This window comes from Trichoderma citrinoviride (genome assembly GCF_003025115.1).
Source record: "Trichoderma citrinoviride strain TUCIM 6016 unplaced genomic scaffold BBK36scaffold_10, whole genome shotgun sequence".
NCBI classification, from domain to species: Eukaryota; Fungi; Ascomycota; class Sordariomycetes; order Hypocreales; family Hypocreaceae; genus Trichoderma; species Trichoderma citrinoviride.
In genome coordinates, this window is record NW_020194718.1 from 402,316 (window position 1) to 421,043 (window position 18,728).

General features: G+C 51.8%; 2 protein-coding genes across 2 annotated transcripts; both read left to right on the plus strand.

Annotated features, from left to right (window-relative positions):
* Positions 1 to 432: 432 nt before the first annotated feature.
* BBK36DRAFT_1135866 (hypothetical protein) lies at positions 433 to 2,501 on the plus strand (the record flags this gene model as incomplete). The annotated part of the gene is made up of 5 exons (XM_024892787.1): positions 433 to 609; positions 674 to 691; positions 750 to 798; positions 857 to 1,973; positions 2,039 to 2,501. Exons 1-5 carry the CDS (start codon positions 600 to 602, stop codon positions 2,498 to 2,500), a joined length of 1,656 nt encoding a protein of 551 aa, XP_024747951.1. The 5' UTR covers positions 433 to 599.
* A 6,434-nt stretch (positions 2,502 to 8,935) lies between these two features.
* On the plus strand, positions 8,936 to 11,029 carry BBK36DRAFT_1123711 (hypothetical protein; the record flags this gene model as incomplete). The annotated part of the gene is made up of 2 exons (XM_024891095.1): positions 8,936 to 9,919; positions 9,968 to 11,029. 2 exons carry the CDS (start codon positions 8,936 to 8,938, stop codon positions 11,027 to 11,029), a joined length of 2,046 nt encoding a protein of 681 aa, XP_024747952.1.
* Between the last annotated feature and the right edge of the window lie 7,699 nt (positions 11,030 to 18,728).

Consider the following 18,728-nt stretch of genomic DNA (forward strand, 5'->3'; position numbering starts at 1 on the left):
ATGCTCGGCGTTGAGTCATTGACTCAGGCAGACGCTCTTTAGTCTCGTAATGCGGCCTGCCAATAAGCACACGCTCAAGAGGCGATCGAGGTGAGGGAGAAGACAAAGGAAGAATGGAAGGAGGTCGACGGCTCTTATAGACTCGGCTGGATTTAAAGAGCAGAAGTTGTTGAGTATCTTGAAGCTTTGTCGGGAGAATTACGTTTGAGGCTTCACGAGATGATGCTTTGAAGCTAGAAGTCAAGAGGTATTAGACTAGAGCTCGAGTTCATCCTCGGAGGGGCAACTCCAAGGTTGCTGCATACGAGCATTTTACATAAGCCGTCCAGCTCCGGTCATGGAGGGGCATCTGCAGCAGAAGCTTGATAATATGGCGGGGTGGCCGGCCGGCGGACTTTTCTTAGTCCGTGTCCCGCACCCTTTGTGGTGGCAGTTGTAGGCATCTTCCCCCCCAAATGGTCAAAAAATTCGGGCACGATCGTGGGAAGCTTGAAGCTATCACTGTCGCCATATCACGGGGATTCCTTCTTTTGGTGCCGAGAATCATCGACTTGAGCTTGTTTGTATAAAATCTCGCAACAGGTTCTCCCACCGCCAAGATGTCGCTGAGTACGTGAGGATCAAACCCAACGATGGTCAGGGGGGCATTGAAGCTAACAGGCACGCCACATAGATCTAGATGTTTCCAACGGTACAGCCATGATAGCCCGACGATGACCATGAGAAGCCAGCTAATGCTTGATGTGCAGCGACGATGGTGAAGGATGAGCAAGGTCGGCCCTTCATTGTCGTCAGAGAGTAAGCTCCAAAGCGTCGTGTCTGCAGCTGGATGTCGTCTAACAGCGGTCTACCATAGTCAGGGGAAGAAGAAGCGCCAGTTTGGCAACGAAGCCGTCAAGTCACACATCCTCGCCGCCCGAACGGTCGCCAACATTGTCAAGACGTCACTCGGTCCTCGCGGTCTCGACAAGATCCTCATCTCCCCCGACGGCGATATCACGGTCACAAACGATGGAGCCACGATTCTACAGCAGATGGAAGTGAGCAACCACGTTGCCAAGCTGCTGGTGGAGCTTTCCAGGTCGCAGGACGAGGAGATTGGTGACGGCACCACCGGTGTCGTTGTCCTGGCCGGTGCCCTCCTCGAGCAGGCCGCCGACCTCATCGACAAGGGCATCCACCCTATCCGCATCGCCGACGGCTACGACCAGGCCTGCGACATTGCTGTTGCCGAGCTGGACAAGATCTCAGATACCATTGAGTTTTCAAAGGAGAACACCTCCAACCTGCTCAAGGTAGCACGGACGAGTTTGGGAAGCAAGATTGTCTCCAAGGCTCACGATCAGTTTGCCAACATTGCCGTGGACGCCGTCCTGTCGGTGGCTGACCTGGAGCGGAAAGACGTCGATTTCGAGTTGATTAAGGTTGATGGCAAGGTCGGCGGCTCCCTCGAGGACACTCTCCTTGTCAAGGGTGTCATCATCGACAAGGACTTCTCCCATCCCCAGATGCCTTCAGAGGTCAAGGATGCCAAGATTGCCATCCTGACATGCGCGTTCGAGCCCCCCAAGCCCAAGACCAAGCACCACCTCGACATCACAAGTGTGGAAGAGTTCAAGAAGCTGCAAAACTACGAGAAGGAGAAGTTTGTCGAGATGATCCAGCAGATCAAGGACACCGGCGCAAACTTGGCCATCTGCCAGTGGGGTTTCGATGACGAGGCAAACCACCTTCTACTCCAGAACCAGCTGCCCGCTGTGCGATGGGTCGGTGGCCCCGAGATTGAACTGATCGCCATTGCTACCAACGGCAGGATAGTACCTCGATTCGAGGACCTAAAGCCAGAGAAGCTGGGTTCTGCCGGCATTGTCAGAGAAATGACCTTTGGAACGACAAGAGAGAAGATGCTGGTTATCGAGGAGTGTGCCAACACTCGTGCCGTGACTGTTTTTGTGCGAGGAAGCAACAAGATGGTATGGCAATGCTTGAGCTTCCGTTAAACGTTTCTCCTTTTCCCGGGCTAACATGGACAATCTAGATCATCGACGAGGCCAAGCGCTCTCTGCACGACGCTCTCTGCGTCGTAAGGAACCTTGTCAGGGACAACCGAGTCGTGTACGGAGGTGGTGCCGCCGAGATTGCCTGCTCGCTGGCAGTAGAGGACGCCGCTGGCAAGACTCCCGGCCTGGAGCAGTACGCCATGCGTGCCTTTGCCGAAGCCCTGGATGCCGTTCCCATGGCCCTGGCCGAGAACAGCGGTCTCAACTCCATCGCAACCCTGGCGGAGGTGAAGAGCCAGCAGGTCAAGGCGGGACCGAGCGACAGGGGCAAGCTCGGCGTCGACTGCATGGGACGGGGCGACAACGACATGAAGGCGGCGTTTGTCATTGACCCGTTGATTAGCAAGAAGCAGCAGCTGCAGCTGGCGACACAGCTGTGCCGCATGGTTCTCAAGGTGAACAATGTCATTGTGTCTGGCTCTGATGACAACGATTTTTAAGGGGTGTCTTGTCTGAACATAGATAGGCGGGGGGGCATATCAAAAGCCTGGTTGGTCAAATAGAAACCATTTGCTCGTCACTGCGAGTGATAATATAAGTCAATCTACAAGCACAACTCAAATCAGTATGATTATGCGCCAGCTCGTCGCATTCTTCTCGATACTCACCAAATCCTGTGAGTACCTCACGCCGTCTACCTTACAATGATTCAGCCGTATCATAGTCTGGAGACAGCTCTGTTCGTAAGATTCTGTGAGGCGGCGTTCTCGAACAACTCACGGAGAGAAACCAGCATCATGGAGAGAAACTATGGCTTCAACCAATTACATGAGACATAAAAGCACTGATCTTCACACCCGATCTACGATCCTCGATATGACCTACTCAAATGAAGATAAAGCGTCAATTCATAGCACCGACCAGAAGCAAAAGACCAAAAGAGACACCGTTTCGTCCACCGTTTTCATGGCCACGCCCCGAGCACGCCCTACCATTGTTTTTTCTCTCCACGATCAAAATGATCATTATTTCTTTAATCGATTAAATGCAATTTTCCATGGAATATATCGAAGCCCAAATCCACAATCCATTGCACAGGCCCAGCCCAGAGGCCCCAGGTGTGTTCTCTCTTCGTCACGGGGAAGCGGCAGCGCATCAAGCCGGCTTGACGCCTCAAACAAGCAAACATGAACACGTCGGTCAAGCCACGTTTTGGTCAAGAACAATGTGACTTTTTCTTTCTTTTCTCACCTGAAATGAGACAGAGTCTCTGTTTCCTCGTCATCCATGTGAACACAACTCTGCGTCCAAGTTGCTCTTGTTGCAGGCATTGTTTTCTTTCCTTCACAGCGATTGGTAGATGCTGGGGTTATTCAGCTGCGGCTGATGCAGCCGGTGAGCATAAGATCCCTGGACGTGAAAGGGCAAGACGCAGGATTTGTGCTACGAGAGGCTTTTTCTACCTGTTTGCTTCTGGGGAGGAAGTCGGTGAGGTCGAATCAAGTGGTCATGGACAACTTACCTTACGCCGTACTACTAGTATACTTTTTATGTGTGTTTCACAACATGCGGGCCGATGACAAGGTCGTTCAAAGCCCATGGTGCTACAAGATAAAGCACGGCGCAAAGAGCATGTAACATGGAAAAAGCTTGATTTCCAAGGAAAATGGTTGCTGCCAAGCGCTTCATGATAAGATTGCAGTGACACGGAATCGAGATGGGAGGCGCCTTCATTGTTTGCGTGACGTGGAAGGGCTCGAATGGAAAAAACGTGAAGGGGGCTGGCGCTGTGTAATGTGATAGGGAGAGGGCCATCGGTGTGACGGGGGACGGTGATGCGTGAGGTAAGTGGCTCAAGGGGATTTACATTGCATTGGCGTGGGGATGACAAGAGAAGGAGAATTTCCATGCTTTCTCTGTCTATGTATGTACTTGACGCTTTGACTGGGATTCTACATGTTGTTTGCTGTAGAGGCGTCGAATTATCGAAAATTGGTTCGGCCAGTCGGGGGACGAGGGCATGGCGCCCCGGGTTCGTGTCGAGGGGAAAAGAAGAGTGAGTGGCAGATGCATGATTGTTTACTTGTACACTGCCTTGTTTTTTTCCCCCTTCTTTTCGGGCAGCTCCTTTGTTTTTGCACCCCTTGCGTCTTTTCTCTGCGTCTTTGCTTATTTCACGTTGGTGAAAAGAGACAAGGCTGGGGTGTGGGATGCGGGCGGCGATGACGGAGGATTGATGTGTATGAACATGAGGGAATGAACCGGGTTGGTGGACATCCGAGCAGAAAGTGGTGATAACATCATAGTAGTAATTGGGAAAAGAGGGCTGATACATACTAGTATGTTTGGTTTTGTTTGCTGCCACACGGGATGGATGACGAACAATTTATGATGCATATGCAATTTACTTTGCATTGGTGCCGAGGCTGTATCCGGGCATTCATAGGGCCTTTTGGGTATGTCTACGATGTGAGGCCATGGTGTAGCTGTGAGATGGCTTATCGATGCATGTCTTGTGTGGGAGCGTCCTGGGTATGCACAGTAATGACAGTGTGTAGGTACTCAAAGAGCAACTCTTGGTACATGTGCAGTGCTGATTCATGTTGGTCATGACGAGCGTTTACGAGGCTTGAGATGCGTATTTACTGTAAGTGAAGGCGATTTGGATGGCTTCGGGCCAGCACGCAGCCTCGTACAGGTCCAGGGACTGCCGGGTCGAGTATATCCTCGTCCACAATACACACAATGTAGGCGAGATGCGTGAGTAATACTTGCACAGGAACTTGTATACTGGAAGAGGCGTCCGATGTCTGTGTGCGCCGTTGTCTGTGCATGCGTCAGAGCGTGTGTCAAGTGCCCGTGTCAGTCAGTGTCTGAGCCCATCTTTGAGTTAATGAGTAAGTGAGGGAGTCTGTCTGTCTAAGCTTCTCCGTTATTATTGCTCGACCAAGAAGAGATGAATTGGCATGCATGTAACCACTCCCTACGGGTACTCGCACATGCGTGTGCTAATGTATGTACGTTGGGCTACCCAGCAGCATGCGGCCCTTCAGGTGGCCGGGAACACATGCTCCGTCTTGCATGTCGAGACAATCGGACGAGCAGCCGTCAGATGCCGGTTCCTCGTGTGATCCAAGGCCATGGACACCGTTTTTAACGCCCAAAAAAGGGCGAGAAACCGGACTTTTGCTGTCGTTGGTTGGCGGGGGAAAGGAAGGGAAGGGGTGTCTGCCTGACTGCGACGTTCTGTTATATTGTTCACGCAATCGAAGTCTCATGGACGATGGCTTTTCCGGGGCCAACGAGAGGGATGTAGGAGAAAATCATGGGAGGTGAACATGATGGATCGGAGGCCCGCGATGCACATACGATGGAGGGGGCATTTCGGGGATTCCTATGGAAGAAGTGTGAGAGGTACGGAGTACATGCCTGGAGTATTAGGAGCTCATCAATGACTGTCATGGCTATACACCATCTTCGATCTCTTGGATAGAGACAGCCACTACGACTGGGGGATGCAGCGGAAGAGGAAGCCGGGGAATTTGAGGCTTGCAGGATCAGGACGGGAAGAGGTCGAGTGGTGTGTGTCAAGTAAGGGGATGCAAGAGAAAGAGAGAGAGAGAGAGAGAGAGAGAGAGAGAGAGAGAGAGAGATGCGTGTAAGTGCGGCAGCAGCAGTATGTTCGCGGCTATCTTTCGTCGTCTGAAGCTACACAAGTATTCATCGGGCATCTCGAGGTGGCCGAGTACAACATCATACTGCCAATCGTGACGAGATAGACGACAAAACGGAGAGCATCCTCTGACTGGAAGCAGCCTTGGAGCTTCTCGATCGGTACCCAAACGGCGCCGAGGGACGAACACAGAGGCTGACAAGGGTTGCGGGGAAAAGAAGATGAAGTATTTTGACTGGAAATAAAGGAACGGCAGCAAGATTAAATGAGGATATCAAATGGATGAAACTAAGAATTTTATTTTTTTGTTTTCTGTTTATTTTTATGTATTTATTTCTTGTTTGTTCCCACAAGGCCAATAACGAGATGCATCTATTCTAATATGGCGATGCATGCGGGTGGTGTCCAGCCCCCACTGCCTGCTTCTCCCACCTGTCCTCACTACCTACTCTTCTCATGCTCACTCCTCTCCCTCATTCTGCAACCTCACGATAGTATAGTAGTGCCCGCCCAAGACGGAATGCCACCCACGGCCCTTTCAGCTCGAGGAAACCCCCCTCCCAGCACCACTCCGTCACTGACGAATCGTGCCCTACGCAGCATAGTATTAATACCATCGAGCGCCTCTCTCTCTCTCTTCTCACCGCCACCCCCCTCATCTCCATCTAATAAAGGGCGCTGATGCATTGAAGCCGCCATCCCGCGCTCTTCCAGGTCATCTGCCAGACACTTGCTGAGCTGGCAGCACCTCCACGACGGAGGCATGGAGCCATCCGCCCACAGCTGCACAAATTACTCCGGCACCAAGCATTTCTGCACTGCAGCCGGCCCCCTCTTCTGTTTTGCTTCGCTTTGCTTTGCTTTTGTTCTTCATTTTTCTGGGCTTTTTTTGTTTTTTTTTGCCCGTTGGCTTTATTCTTACATTAATTTGTTAGCATTGTTATTTCATTTTATTTTCCTTTTCTTGGTGTGATCTGGAGCTCCTCTTCTCGTGGCCATTGCATTGCCCCATGTGCGTCGTCCGGGCCCTTTCTGAGGCCGTGGAACGAGGCGCACTTGTATAACTTCAGGTAGGCAGCTGTGGCTCACTCCCCCTTGTAACCCGGACGGACTACTCGCTTCGCCTTGTGCAAGAGTATTACTAAGAGAGATCCCGATACAGATGCGATATCAATGCTTGCTGTCATCCCCGACTTGCAGATGGGGGGCGTGCGTTGTCGTTGTGATCACGGTGAGCAAGCAGGCGGCAGCTCGACATGGCCTATCCCTACATATCGTGTATGTATGCGTGTGTGTGTGTGTGTGTGTGTCTCAGTCTCAGTTTGGCCTCTACTACTACCTAGGTATGGTTGGGTGTCTCTCTCCATGTCTCTGCTTTCCGTGCTGTCTCATGCTTCTCCCCGGATCACACTGCCGGCGCTACTTGTCTGTATATGTACGGATGATAGATTCAGTTCAACGTGATGCCCGTGTATCGTGATGGTATCTGTCACGGAAACGTCTGAATAAGCTCTCCGCATGTCCAATTTGGGCTGCAGTTGTTGATCTCAGTTTAATCCATTTTCTTTGAATTTACCTCCTATTTTTCTATTCTTCTACTTTCCCCGACTTGAGTCCGGATTGGGCGGCCTCTTTTCTTCTCCTCTTCTCGATTAAGCCCACCCAGGTGTTCAGATAGGCCAGAATCTGTTACGCAGACATCGAATCCGGCACGAGCTGCATGTCCGTCCACAGAGGCAGACGGGAAGCGCCGTCTGTCAGTCAGTCATTCCGTCGGCAAGGCCACGATCAGGCAAATAGGATCATTGCACCGTCTCCCCGGATAAACGAGCAGTGTGTGGGACAGGTAAAAGAGATAAAAAAAGAAAAGAAAAAGAAAAAGAAAAGAAAAGAAAAACACCCATTCTTGAATTTTCTCTTTGCTGCTGCCACTTTTTTTTGCCGCCACACGGCACGTCCCATGTCTCGCAGCCGCAGCTATACCGGGCTGCAATTCGCCTGAACCAGCGTGACAGGGAGGGAAGCCTTTGACCTCTACGGGCCAATGGGTAGGCAAAATACGCCCTGCGTCTACGAATCTGGGCTGGGCGTGCTTCTCTGCCTGGGTGATGGAGCGTCTCGTCATTGGATATTTTGGGGGAGGCTTGCGTGTTGAGGTTGATGCTTGCGAGGGGGGGAAATGAGGAGAATGAGCTGCACGAGGTAGGCTGACCATGCACGTCTGTTGCCGATACGAGCAGCGATCAAGCATCGTGTGATATGGCTACATGGGCATGTATGTACATACATGCGCAGCCTTTGGTATGAGCCAACCAGAGACGGGGGAGAGCATACGAATTGAAGGAGTCTTGGTCCTCAGGGCTGCTTTTACTGCCAATGGGAGCGATCAACGTGCTCGGGGGGCGTGGTGATGTGGTCGTAGTATCTGCCACTCAGCTTGCAGTGGATGCAGTGATTGCAAACGCCTCCCTATTCTGTCAGGCATATAGATAAATCCACCGATGAGAGGCTGGAAACCACTGCCATCATGACTGACCTACCTACATGTAGGTAGGATGCATCGAGGTGTACACCGTCCTCTGTACAAATTACGTCCGGAATCAGCACACTATACGGAGGTATCGTAGAGCGTGGAAGAGGCTACTCAGGGGAAACTTGCTTCAAACAGCTAGATTCAAGTGACTCACGTTTAATGAATGACTCCAGAAGATGACGATGAGGGCTTCACACAATGGAGGAGGGCGGATGTCTGAGATGAGACGATCCAAATCTGGAGATCCTGGAGACGCCGTAAACGTTCCTCCCTATCGCAGGTGGTGCGCATCTTCTGCTCTATTCTGTTAGTGCTGCACTTGGGAGATGAAGATGCTGGCTGACTAAATCTGCCCGAGCAGTGAGTGACTCACTGAAGAAGAGGCCTGAAGCAGTCACTCGCCCCACCAACGTCGAACTTCAGCAGCTCAGCCCCACCCGAGCTTCTGGATATCGCCTCAGCCTTCCATTTGCCTCCTGATGTGGTTTTCCAGTCAAATACAGACGGAAACTGACGAGCTTTTGCCTGTGTTTATCATCGTTCATTCGGAATTACATAGCAGAGCCTTGCTATTAGGACTTGCCTTACTGTGTTCTTCCTTCTTTTGGCGTTGGGGTTTTGTTTCTTCTCAGCTTCTCACTATCCGTACATACCATTCGTCACTTGTGTGACGATCCAACGTCCAAGATTCCCGACATATTCGACTCCCCTAATTCGACACCATCAGCCATGATTTCTCTCAAGTCGCAGCCAGACGGCTCCCCTCTGGACCGCAAACAAGCCGTCCGAGACGCCCCTGGCTCACGGGTCGTCTCCAAGCCCGTGCCGGAAGCACAGGTGCAGGACCCGCGAGGCTACCAGATTGAGCAGCTGAAGAGGAGATTCTCGCCCAAAGTGTCTACGACCGCAGCCGGAGAGACGTCGCTGGTGTTTAAGCTCAAGCCCTCGGATCCGGATTTCCCCTTTGAGCTGCCGTACTTGGAGTGCGATGTCCGCGTCCCGGAGGAGTACCCGGAGGAAAGGCCGGTGCTGCTCGTCAGGAATAAGGACATACCCAAGGGGTTCAGCATCAACATTGAGAGGGGATGGGATAGGCTTGCCGAGGAGAAGAAGGGGTCGACTCTCTTGGCGCTGGTATATGCTTTGGATAGGAATCTGGAACGATTCCTGTCGGAGCAGAAAGTTGAGACGATCAAACTGGTATCGTTCAAAGACACGAGGCATCTCGATCATGCAGCGGAACAGAAACAGTCCGCTGCGATTGCGCCTCCCACAGTACAAAAGCAGGCTGCTCCCAGACCTCCTCCAAGGCGTTACGTCCCGGAGCCATCATACACGAGGGAGCAGATTGCGGAGGCAAAAGCACGACGAGCTCAGGAGATTCGGCAGCTCGAGGCGAGGATGGGCAGGATGCCACAGTTTCGCCGGTCGGCAGACGGTGTCGTCTTCACACTGCCCATCGAGCCCAAACGCCGTGGGGAGCTCCCCTCTGGGTTACATTCAGTGAACAGCATTCACCTCATCGTCCCACTGCTGTATCCGCTGCAGCAGCTGCGAGTGCAGCTGAATGAAGCAAACGCCGAGGATGCGGAACCCATCGAGGAGCTCTTTGCGGAAAAGGCTGCGGAACAGAAGCAAATGACCCTCATGAGCCATGTCAACTACTTGGCCCAAAACCTCCATAACCTCGCAAAGCAGGCGCACGAACTGGCAGTCAAGGCTGAAAAGGAGAAAGCAGCCGCGGCAGCCCTGGAGCAGCAGCCTCAACAGCAGGTGTCGTCGCAAGTTTCCAGGGATGCGTCGGCCGGCTCGTCGCAGCCGCTTGATAAGGGGAAGGGGCACATCCAGGTCATTCCTCGACCCCCCGAATGGAACGTTCACGAAGAAGGCGAATCAGAAGAGGATAGCTACTCGGATTCGGACGACGATGCAGAAGACGGCGGTGCCATGCTGGGGCACGAGGACGAGGGCGCGAAAGTGCCTTCATCCGACGATGCGGTCGAACACGGCACCATGATATCCTTCCCAAACATTGAACTTCACAGCATCGAGCTTTTACAGGTTTCCATACTGAGTCTAAGCGTCAAATGCGAGCGTTGCAAGACGGTGAACGACATGACTGGACTCAAACCAGGAGTGGAAAAGACGTCGAGCTGCAAGAAGTGCGCCACAACCCTCACCGCCAAGTTTAGTCAACAGCTTGTTCATCAGAACTCGACAAGAGCTGGCTTCATTGATCTCTCAGGTGGCAAGGTGGCAGATATGCTGCCGAGTACTTTTGTGCCTACGTGCGCCAAGTGCTCGACTCCCAGCCAAGGGCTTGTTTCCGTCAGGGGCGAGACTACGACCAACGTCTGCCGCGACTGCCACAGCAAGTTCACCTTCAAGATCCCCGAAGTCAAGTTCCTCTTTGTCTCCCCTGGAACGCTTCCTCCGCCCTCCGTTGGCCCCCGACGGAAGCAAGAGAAGCTCGGACTGCACGCGGGCGACCAGCTTCCGGATCGGGGCACCTGCTCCCACTACCGCAAGTCTTACCGGTGGTTCCGCTTCTCGTGCTGCAACCGCGTGTACAAGTGCGACAAGTGCCACGACCAAGCCGAGGACCACGTCAACGAGTGGGCAAACAGGATGATTTGCGGCTTCTGCAGCCGCGAGCAGAACTACGCCGTGGAGGCGTGTCGCTTCTGCGGCCGGAGCGTGATTGGGAGGAGGGGGAAAGGATTCTGGGAGGGTGGCAAGGGGAATAGGGATAAGACGACGATGAGGAGGAACGATACGAGGAAGTATAAGAGGATTGGGGGGTCTGCGGCCAAGAAGGATTGAGGCCTTGCCAATGCGATGTTTTGAGCTGGCAATTGGAATGAGACGTCTTGAGCAGACAAGAGATGGGAAGTTGAAGGTCTTTGCGTGGGTGATGCTTGCGAGATGTGGTGTTGACGCAGCTGCTGTAGTCAATTACATGGACGCACGCTGGAATCGTCTACATTCACCTTTTGTCACGGCCTAAGGAGAAGGTATGAAGAAGCTGGTATTCATTGCTTTACGTAACTTGCATCAATTGTCGAAGTTGGGACATCCCCCTATTCCAAACACCCACGCCGAGGACGCATGATGCGTATCACGACAGCACTTGGTGATATGGAAGTCGAGAATATAATCAAATACTGATAAATTCAAGAGGTAAAAGATAAAAAAATTTAAATCACAATTATCATACGAAAATCTGGAATATCGCATTCCGGCTAAATGCAAAACGAAACCCCAAATCGGATTCAGAAAAGTGACAGCTCGCAGAGGCGGAAACCCCCCCATGGGGCATTTTAAATACCCGTACTCCTACTGGCGCAATCTAAATCTGGCATCCATCGAGAGAGCCTTGTTCACCAAGAATATCGCGTGTCTTTTTACTTCCCTTTTTTTTGGCTTCTTCATGTGAAAGACTGTTATTCTTCTTTCCTTTTTGTTAATCTTCGTCCGTGTCGGTTGTTTATAGGGGGGGTGGGGATGAGGAGTATCCTGAGGGGTTGCAACCAGCGCTCAGACGAGTATGTGTATGTATATAGTATTCACGTTTTCCACCTCGGACATTGTATCAACGTCCGGAGAATGCGTATTGCGCTTGTGCGTATGTATGCGTTCCCTCTTTCTTCCTTTGATTCAATAGAGGTTGTCATGTTTTTGCTACGTTGGCACCCCTCCTGCGCGTCCTTACTACCCCGTCCCTTGCTCATGCCGCGACAAAAGCCCGGGGAAAATTGGAAGAGAAAAAGGGACAGCCTCTCTCTTTACTTGAGAAAGGGTCAAAAAAAGGTGTTGCGCAACCTTCCAAAGTTCTTCTCCATGGGGAACCGAAAGAATGATCCTCCCGGTCTCAAGCAAGACAGGACATGGCCCTGGCTCGTTTGAGGCAGCGAAGGAGGGGTGAGAAAGGGTGGTGGTGGTGAGTCTTCGAGCCCACGGGGGGGGAAGCAGGAGGGAAGATCAGCCGGTAGGGCCGAATGGGGAAACGGATAGCAAGACGCGGAGGGGGAGGAGGGTGTCGTGATGCCCCGAACAGGCGGCGGGTGATGGATTGACTTACTTAGTAGGTACGTACTTGTAGTATGTGGTTGAGGACCAAGTTCAAGTTGTAATAAGGGCGAAGCATGTACACGATACTTTTGTGATGGACGAGGCTGCGGTGGTTTATTGGTGGCTCAGGTTTTTCCGCCTGCGGCCACGTGAGGGACGCCTTGTCGATGCGCAAGTACTCGAGACTTTTTTTTTTCTTCTTCCTTTATCACACACGAGGCTACGAGACCCTGCGACGGGTGCCCTGCTGACAGATTCCCTCTTTCCATGTGTCCGGAGGCTGCGCCTTGACGCCGGGTGGTGATTGCCGCGATAGTATGTACTTGCCGCTCTATTCCAGGCTTTGTCTGTGAGGAGAAGAAGGCTGGGGATATACAAGGCTGGTGCTCCCCTTGTGATAGCACCTTGGACGCAAACAGCCGAACGAGAACGACAGCACTGGGAACAACAGGAAATAATACATATGTATACCTAGTACATGGCTGTCACGAAGCACGATACGAAAGTTCGCCGAAGCTGCCAGTTCTAGTAGTGTCAACAAGCTTTTCTTGGAGGGCGGGTCTAAAGGGCACGTTTCATGCATGCTTCCCACGTTCGTTGACACACGATCCCTGGGGCTGACGGACGGAACAAGAACAAAGCAGACAAAGAAGAGAACGGGAGGCTAAGCGGATTTCGTCGGGGATCTTCGGTGCCACCCCCGCAAAATGGCCGACCCCCCCGGTCTGTTCTGCTGTTTGCTGTGTTGCTTGTCTAAGGTGTGATAGTATTACTTCTGACTGTTCCTGTGAGGGAACTCGTATCTTTCGGGGCTCAAGTTTGGGGGTTGATGTGGGCGAGGGAAAAAAAGGTCACCCTCTTCCCCCCGGTAATGTGGAAGAGATGAAGATGCGTTTCATGTTTTCTCACATGGCCATGGCCGCAGTGTAGCATCCACGCCTTGACACATCCCACATATTGTTGACTATATGAAGGTGTGTGAGTTGCAGGCTGTACAAAGTGGGAATCAAAAGGATCCCCGGCGCGGGCAAGTTTGTCGAGGTATGTATTACCCATCCACACGTTCCACAGGTACGGACTGACTAACTTGGTTTTCTAGAAGATCAGCAGAAAAAAAGAAGGTCAGTGGCTGTATGTCAAGATGCAGATTTGACTTTCCTGATCGAGCGTCTCCCGCTTTTGCTTATCTACAATTTGGCGGCGTCTTTCGTTCTTCTCACGGGCGAGCGCGGGAAGCAGATGGAGGCCGAGATGCTCCTGAGGCGATATCAATGAGCGTTCCCTTGTCATACCGGATACGGTATACGAGTACATGCTGCTGTCATGGACCCCTGAGATTCATCAACAGGTTGAAATGAACCGCCAGAAACGGTGAGTGACTGAGCCGGTGGTGTTTGCTCCCGACGATTGATTACAAGGAAAGGCGATCCCAGGAGGCTTGCTTCGTCTCGTGTCGCCTTGGTCATGACTCAGCCTTCTTTCCTGAAGAGATACCAACAGCCTGGATGACAGCACAGTTACGTTGTACGGCGTTCGGTACTCAGATGAACGCTTTCCCGCCGGTAATGGAACCTTTATCTGCTCCCGTAAGAGTTCCGCATGAACCTACAGGTGTCAGCAGAGTCCCGGGGCGTATCACTACGTGGTAGCATCGCGACTCGAAGAACCAGCGGGTCATCGGAGTCGTGACTGCTGCTGGCATATCTCACAGAAGCTATGTTACTACTACTGCCACTGCCCGCATATGCGTGGTTTGTCACGATATCTTCCAAGCCCATCGTGGAGAGGCCCTGCATATGCTTGCAGAAACCCACCCGGAGTCAAACCACTGCGAACACTTACTATGCTTATTCTGCCATCCCTATAAGGCCCGATACGACTATTACTTCGGACTACAAACCACGATAACGGTGCGCTCTGCTATAAGAGCGCGTCCTATTCGGCGAATCGCAAGTTGCTGCAGTTTGGACCGGGGGGGGGGCGTTCGAGCGAAAGCATCCACTTGCTGGAGGGCCGATCAAGGGGGGCAAGTCAAAGTTCATTTCTATCAGCCCTGCTCAGTTTCTGATCTGCGTCCATCAGAACTACGGCCCGCAAAGCTGTCAAAAGGGCCAAGGCCTATCCGCTTTGCTAGGTGTGTTTGCATCTCCTTTCTATCCAATGACGAGATTTGTCGACTTCCGATGTGGGCTCCTCTCAGAGGCTGTATGGCTTCACTGAAAGCTATGCTGCTGCTTGACACGCTTTTGCTGGTGCTTCGGTTTCCTCTTTACGGTTTGGTATCACTGCTCTGAGCCGAGATTGAGGTTTCAAAACAAGGCAGTGCTACTTCTCTCGTATAATATCCGAGAGGGCAGATACAACAGCCTTGCGAATGCGAGTCGAGTCGAAACTGTGAGGAGAAGCTCTCGAGCAAGCATTCACAAACACTCGGGTCCGAACGCCATAACAGGTTGCGCCGCAGAACAGCATATACTACTAGTAACCAGTACCAGCATATTCCCCATGCACTCCCGCGGACAAGGTACTGGATTCGACATCCGGGCTATCCAACGGCGACAAGTCAGGCACCGGCAACACGCTCTCCTTTGGTCAGCACCGATCAGACGTCCACGCACAGAGTACGCACGAGTACTGTAACGTTAAAATGCCACATGCGGAGGACGGGAGCCCACTATCCGTTGCTCTTCCTGCTCGTCGCTTGCCCCCGGCTCTGTGCCTGTACATATGTATTATAACAGTCAGATCGCTCCAGCAGTCACAAGGCCAACCAGGGCCCCAGACTCCGACATGGGGTGGGCTTTTTGCGTGGCCCCTGGCCGCCGGATGGGCTTCCGGTGTGCTAAAAGGAGGCACTTTTGAAGAAGAAAAACGTGGTGTTTTTATTTTCCAGGGTTTCGTTGTGCTGCTCCCTTGGTGCTGGGGCCGGCCAATTTGGATGTGATGGCTGGCTGGCTGGCCGGGGACCTGGTCTCGCTGCTTAATCTTATTCCGCGGGCACATTTCTGCTTTCGAGGTTGGGCCTTGTTTTTTTCATCGTTTCCGCCATGTGATTCTCAAAAAGATTCCCGTTGCCGTCGGTGAAATATCACCAATTTTCTTTGTTTCTGCTAATACCCATGATGGATGTCCGAGGTTGCGGTACTCTTTTGCCTGAAGACGAGCAACTGAGGTGGTTTGACAGGAAAGCCACCCACCCGGCTGTGGCGTTTTGGATCGAAGATTCACTCAACTCCCACATTAGGCTTCGTGGATTATCAACGACAAGAATTGGGAAACAACTGTGATTCCACATTTCCAAGTCTCAAAGGCATTGCATATATCGATTGTTCGGGGACATTTGATTGATAATTGACGTTGGTTGCTCCGTACAGCAAGTTCCAGTATCAACTCCATCGGAGACGGTCCGAAACGGTGGGCTCTGCTCCGGGGCATTCGGCCGGGGCGGGGACAGAAAAACAAAGATAAAACAAATAAATAAACAGATAAAATAAATCATTTGACGACGTGATTTTTCTAAAGATAAATGGAAAATCATCCAAGTGCGAGATATCCCCGGTCGTTGGCCTTTCACAACAAGAGAACCCCCCCTGGCAATAACAGGGGGGGCTTTTCGGCGATGGGCACAACCAGACCAGCCCTGCAATTCTTCTTCCTATGGAGCCGCGGAGGGGACCTGCTTTGTTAGCGCGGTCGGAATCGCCGTCAGGCGGGTTTTGAGCTGTTTCGCTGTTCAACGGCGAGTCCAATCCTGAGCTTCCAGTTGGCTTGTCACTTTTTTTGGTTCAGAAGCACGTTGTGGGCACATCTTTGCCGTTCCATCAGAAGTCAAGAGATGGATTGACGAAACCATCGTCCCACCAGGAACACGAGACAAGAAAAAAACGTTGAGAGTGGCGGATAAGCCAGGGCGGTCACAAGCAAGATGGGTTTACCACTACATACTCGTACCGTTACAGTTGCTGACGACGAAGCATCCCACGTCCCGTGCCGGGATTCCTTTTCGCTGTGGCCCGGGGCTGACTCGCGGAAAGGGACCGGGACCGATGATTTGACGCTTTGCCAGTCACAGTCACAGTTACGGCTTCGTTGGCACGGGTGTGTGTGTGTGTGTGTCATCAGGGGGAGGCCGGCGTTGAGTGCCTGGTCTTCGAGAAGGCTTCTATTGCAGTAATACGGATGCATGCAACGAACTGATGGAATGGCCGAATAATGCGATGACGAGACTGGTCTGGCCCCCTTGTGGGATCTTGTAAGCGAGGGGCGTTGCTTTCTCTCGATTCGAAGAGGCTGTTCAGCATGTGAACGATGGTCTGGTCCTCCTTGTAACCCGAGTACATACATACAGGTGATATGCTTGCAGATACTATAATCATCACCACCCCTATTAGCAACTCTTTCTTCATAGTACATATCGTGAAACTTGGCTGCTTTTCTTTGTTTTCCTGCAGCAAGGGTCTGCGTGGGCGGGTAAGTGGATTATAGGAGAATTTTCTTTCTTTCTCACTGCATTCTTTCTACTCTAGCACTTTATCGAGTAAGACGGATGAGCGTGAATGATGATTTACAGGGGCAGAAAGATTTTTCTCAATTTTTTTTCCTTATTTTTTTTTTTTATATCTTGTTTCATCATTCTGCGCTTCATATGCATGACCGGTCCCCAACCAGGTTTCTTACTTGTCGAAGTTTCGGTCTGTGCTCACCTTGGCAGGGACTGAGATTTCCCCGTCCGCCTTGTCTGCGTTCTTTTTTTTTTCCCTTTTGGCGGTTCCAAGGCTGTGAGTGGCTTTGTCTTGATACTAACGAGTATGATCGTCGACGATGCTGCTTTTAGCGGGCGGGTCGGTGAGGGAAGCCAAGGCTCCGAATTGCCGAAGCGAAGAGGGAGCTTCTGAAAGCTGTGTCGAGCTGTTTGGCGATCGGGAGCGACGATCGTTGGTAGCCTTGGGAAAAAGAGAATCCACTTTGCGTGAAAGCCGGTGAGAGTTGAGGGGGGGGCCGGGAAGCCGTTCCGTGATTTGCAGAGGGCGGTGGAGATGGGGGATTGATAGGAGGGCTGTTTTGCTGTGTTTGGAGATATGTTTGTATGTTATGTTCCTGGTGGATGGAGCCTTGGTTGGAACAAGTGCAGTAGGGCACTTTTTGATCGAATGAGAATACGGGTATTGCTGCTTGCGACTGGGGAGACGGAGTGACGATTGATTGATAACCCACGATATGGGATTGTCGCGAGTCATTTCAGCTTCAACAAGTGATTTACTGTTACTACATGCAGCTGAGATGAGCGGTGTTCTTGATCCAAGCTCCTGAGCTCAGCTATCCCATGTGAGCTGATCACTTACATCATGACCTCATCGCGTGAGGGGGCCAGTCACGATCAACTCTCTACTTGACACGACACGAGAGAATACCCAGCCCATCTTTTGATGTCACACATCCGTCGTCGATGCGACGATGACGATAAGGCAAGGCAGAGTCGTGACGAGAGTAGTAAATCCACCTTTGCCAAACGCCAGTGTTGCAGCAAGATTGGCGACAAAACTGGCATGGGCATCCCCTCTTGAAGAAGTGGTTCGACAAGAACAGAGACTTCCTTGGCACTCGCGATAGTATTAGGGGGTGGCATGGAAAGGTGGTATTAGTACCACCGGCCCGGTTTCTGTGTTGCACAGAGAGTATCTAATACCGAGAGCATTGAGCATGGAGTGGGATTGCGAGTACAGTAGTAGTATGGGGAAACCTGGTAGTAGTATGTAGAAGGGAGAATGTTGGTGATGAAACGTTGGGAGACGGATGTGGAAGGGGGACTTTGAGCGCTGGTTATGCTACGGTCATGTGTCGAATTCATTATTACTACCCTCGTGATCGGTGTTATATTCCAGTTTGACGAGGTCTTGGTGATATATACCCAACGCTCAAGCCTTTTCCATGTGTCCTAGTTCGATACCCAAACTACAGCTGACCAGCAGTTCTACCTCGACATCACCTCCACCATCAGCATGATCAAGAGACACTCTACTTCGTACATGCCCAAAATACTTTAAAGCATTATCCATCCGTTTAGACTCCAAGACACACGTCCGCCAGAACCGTAACGGCATACGGGTTATGCAAACAACGCCCTCTACCAGCAACCGTCATCACATCAGCCTCGATTCTGAAATCCCGTTCTCACACCGACAACCGTGTTCCAGCATCACCACGGTCATCATCAACACCGCAACTCCGTCTCCATGCTGAATCAGCCCTCCAAGAGTTCGAGACCGGCTGCAACATATATACAAGGAGGCGTCATCATCCCCCCCCTCCATCCTTGAGCATCAGAGCATATTATAAACCCCCACGCCCGGAACCCAAGGCCACGGTTACCCGTTACCATTTCCGTGAAACGCGATACGTCGTTCTGCAGCTATCGTGGCCCTTGAACAAAATATGACAAGTGATGATGGGG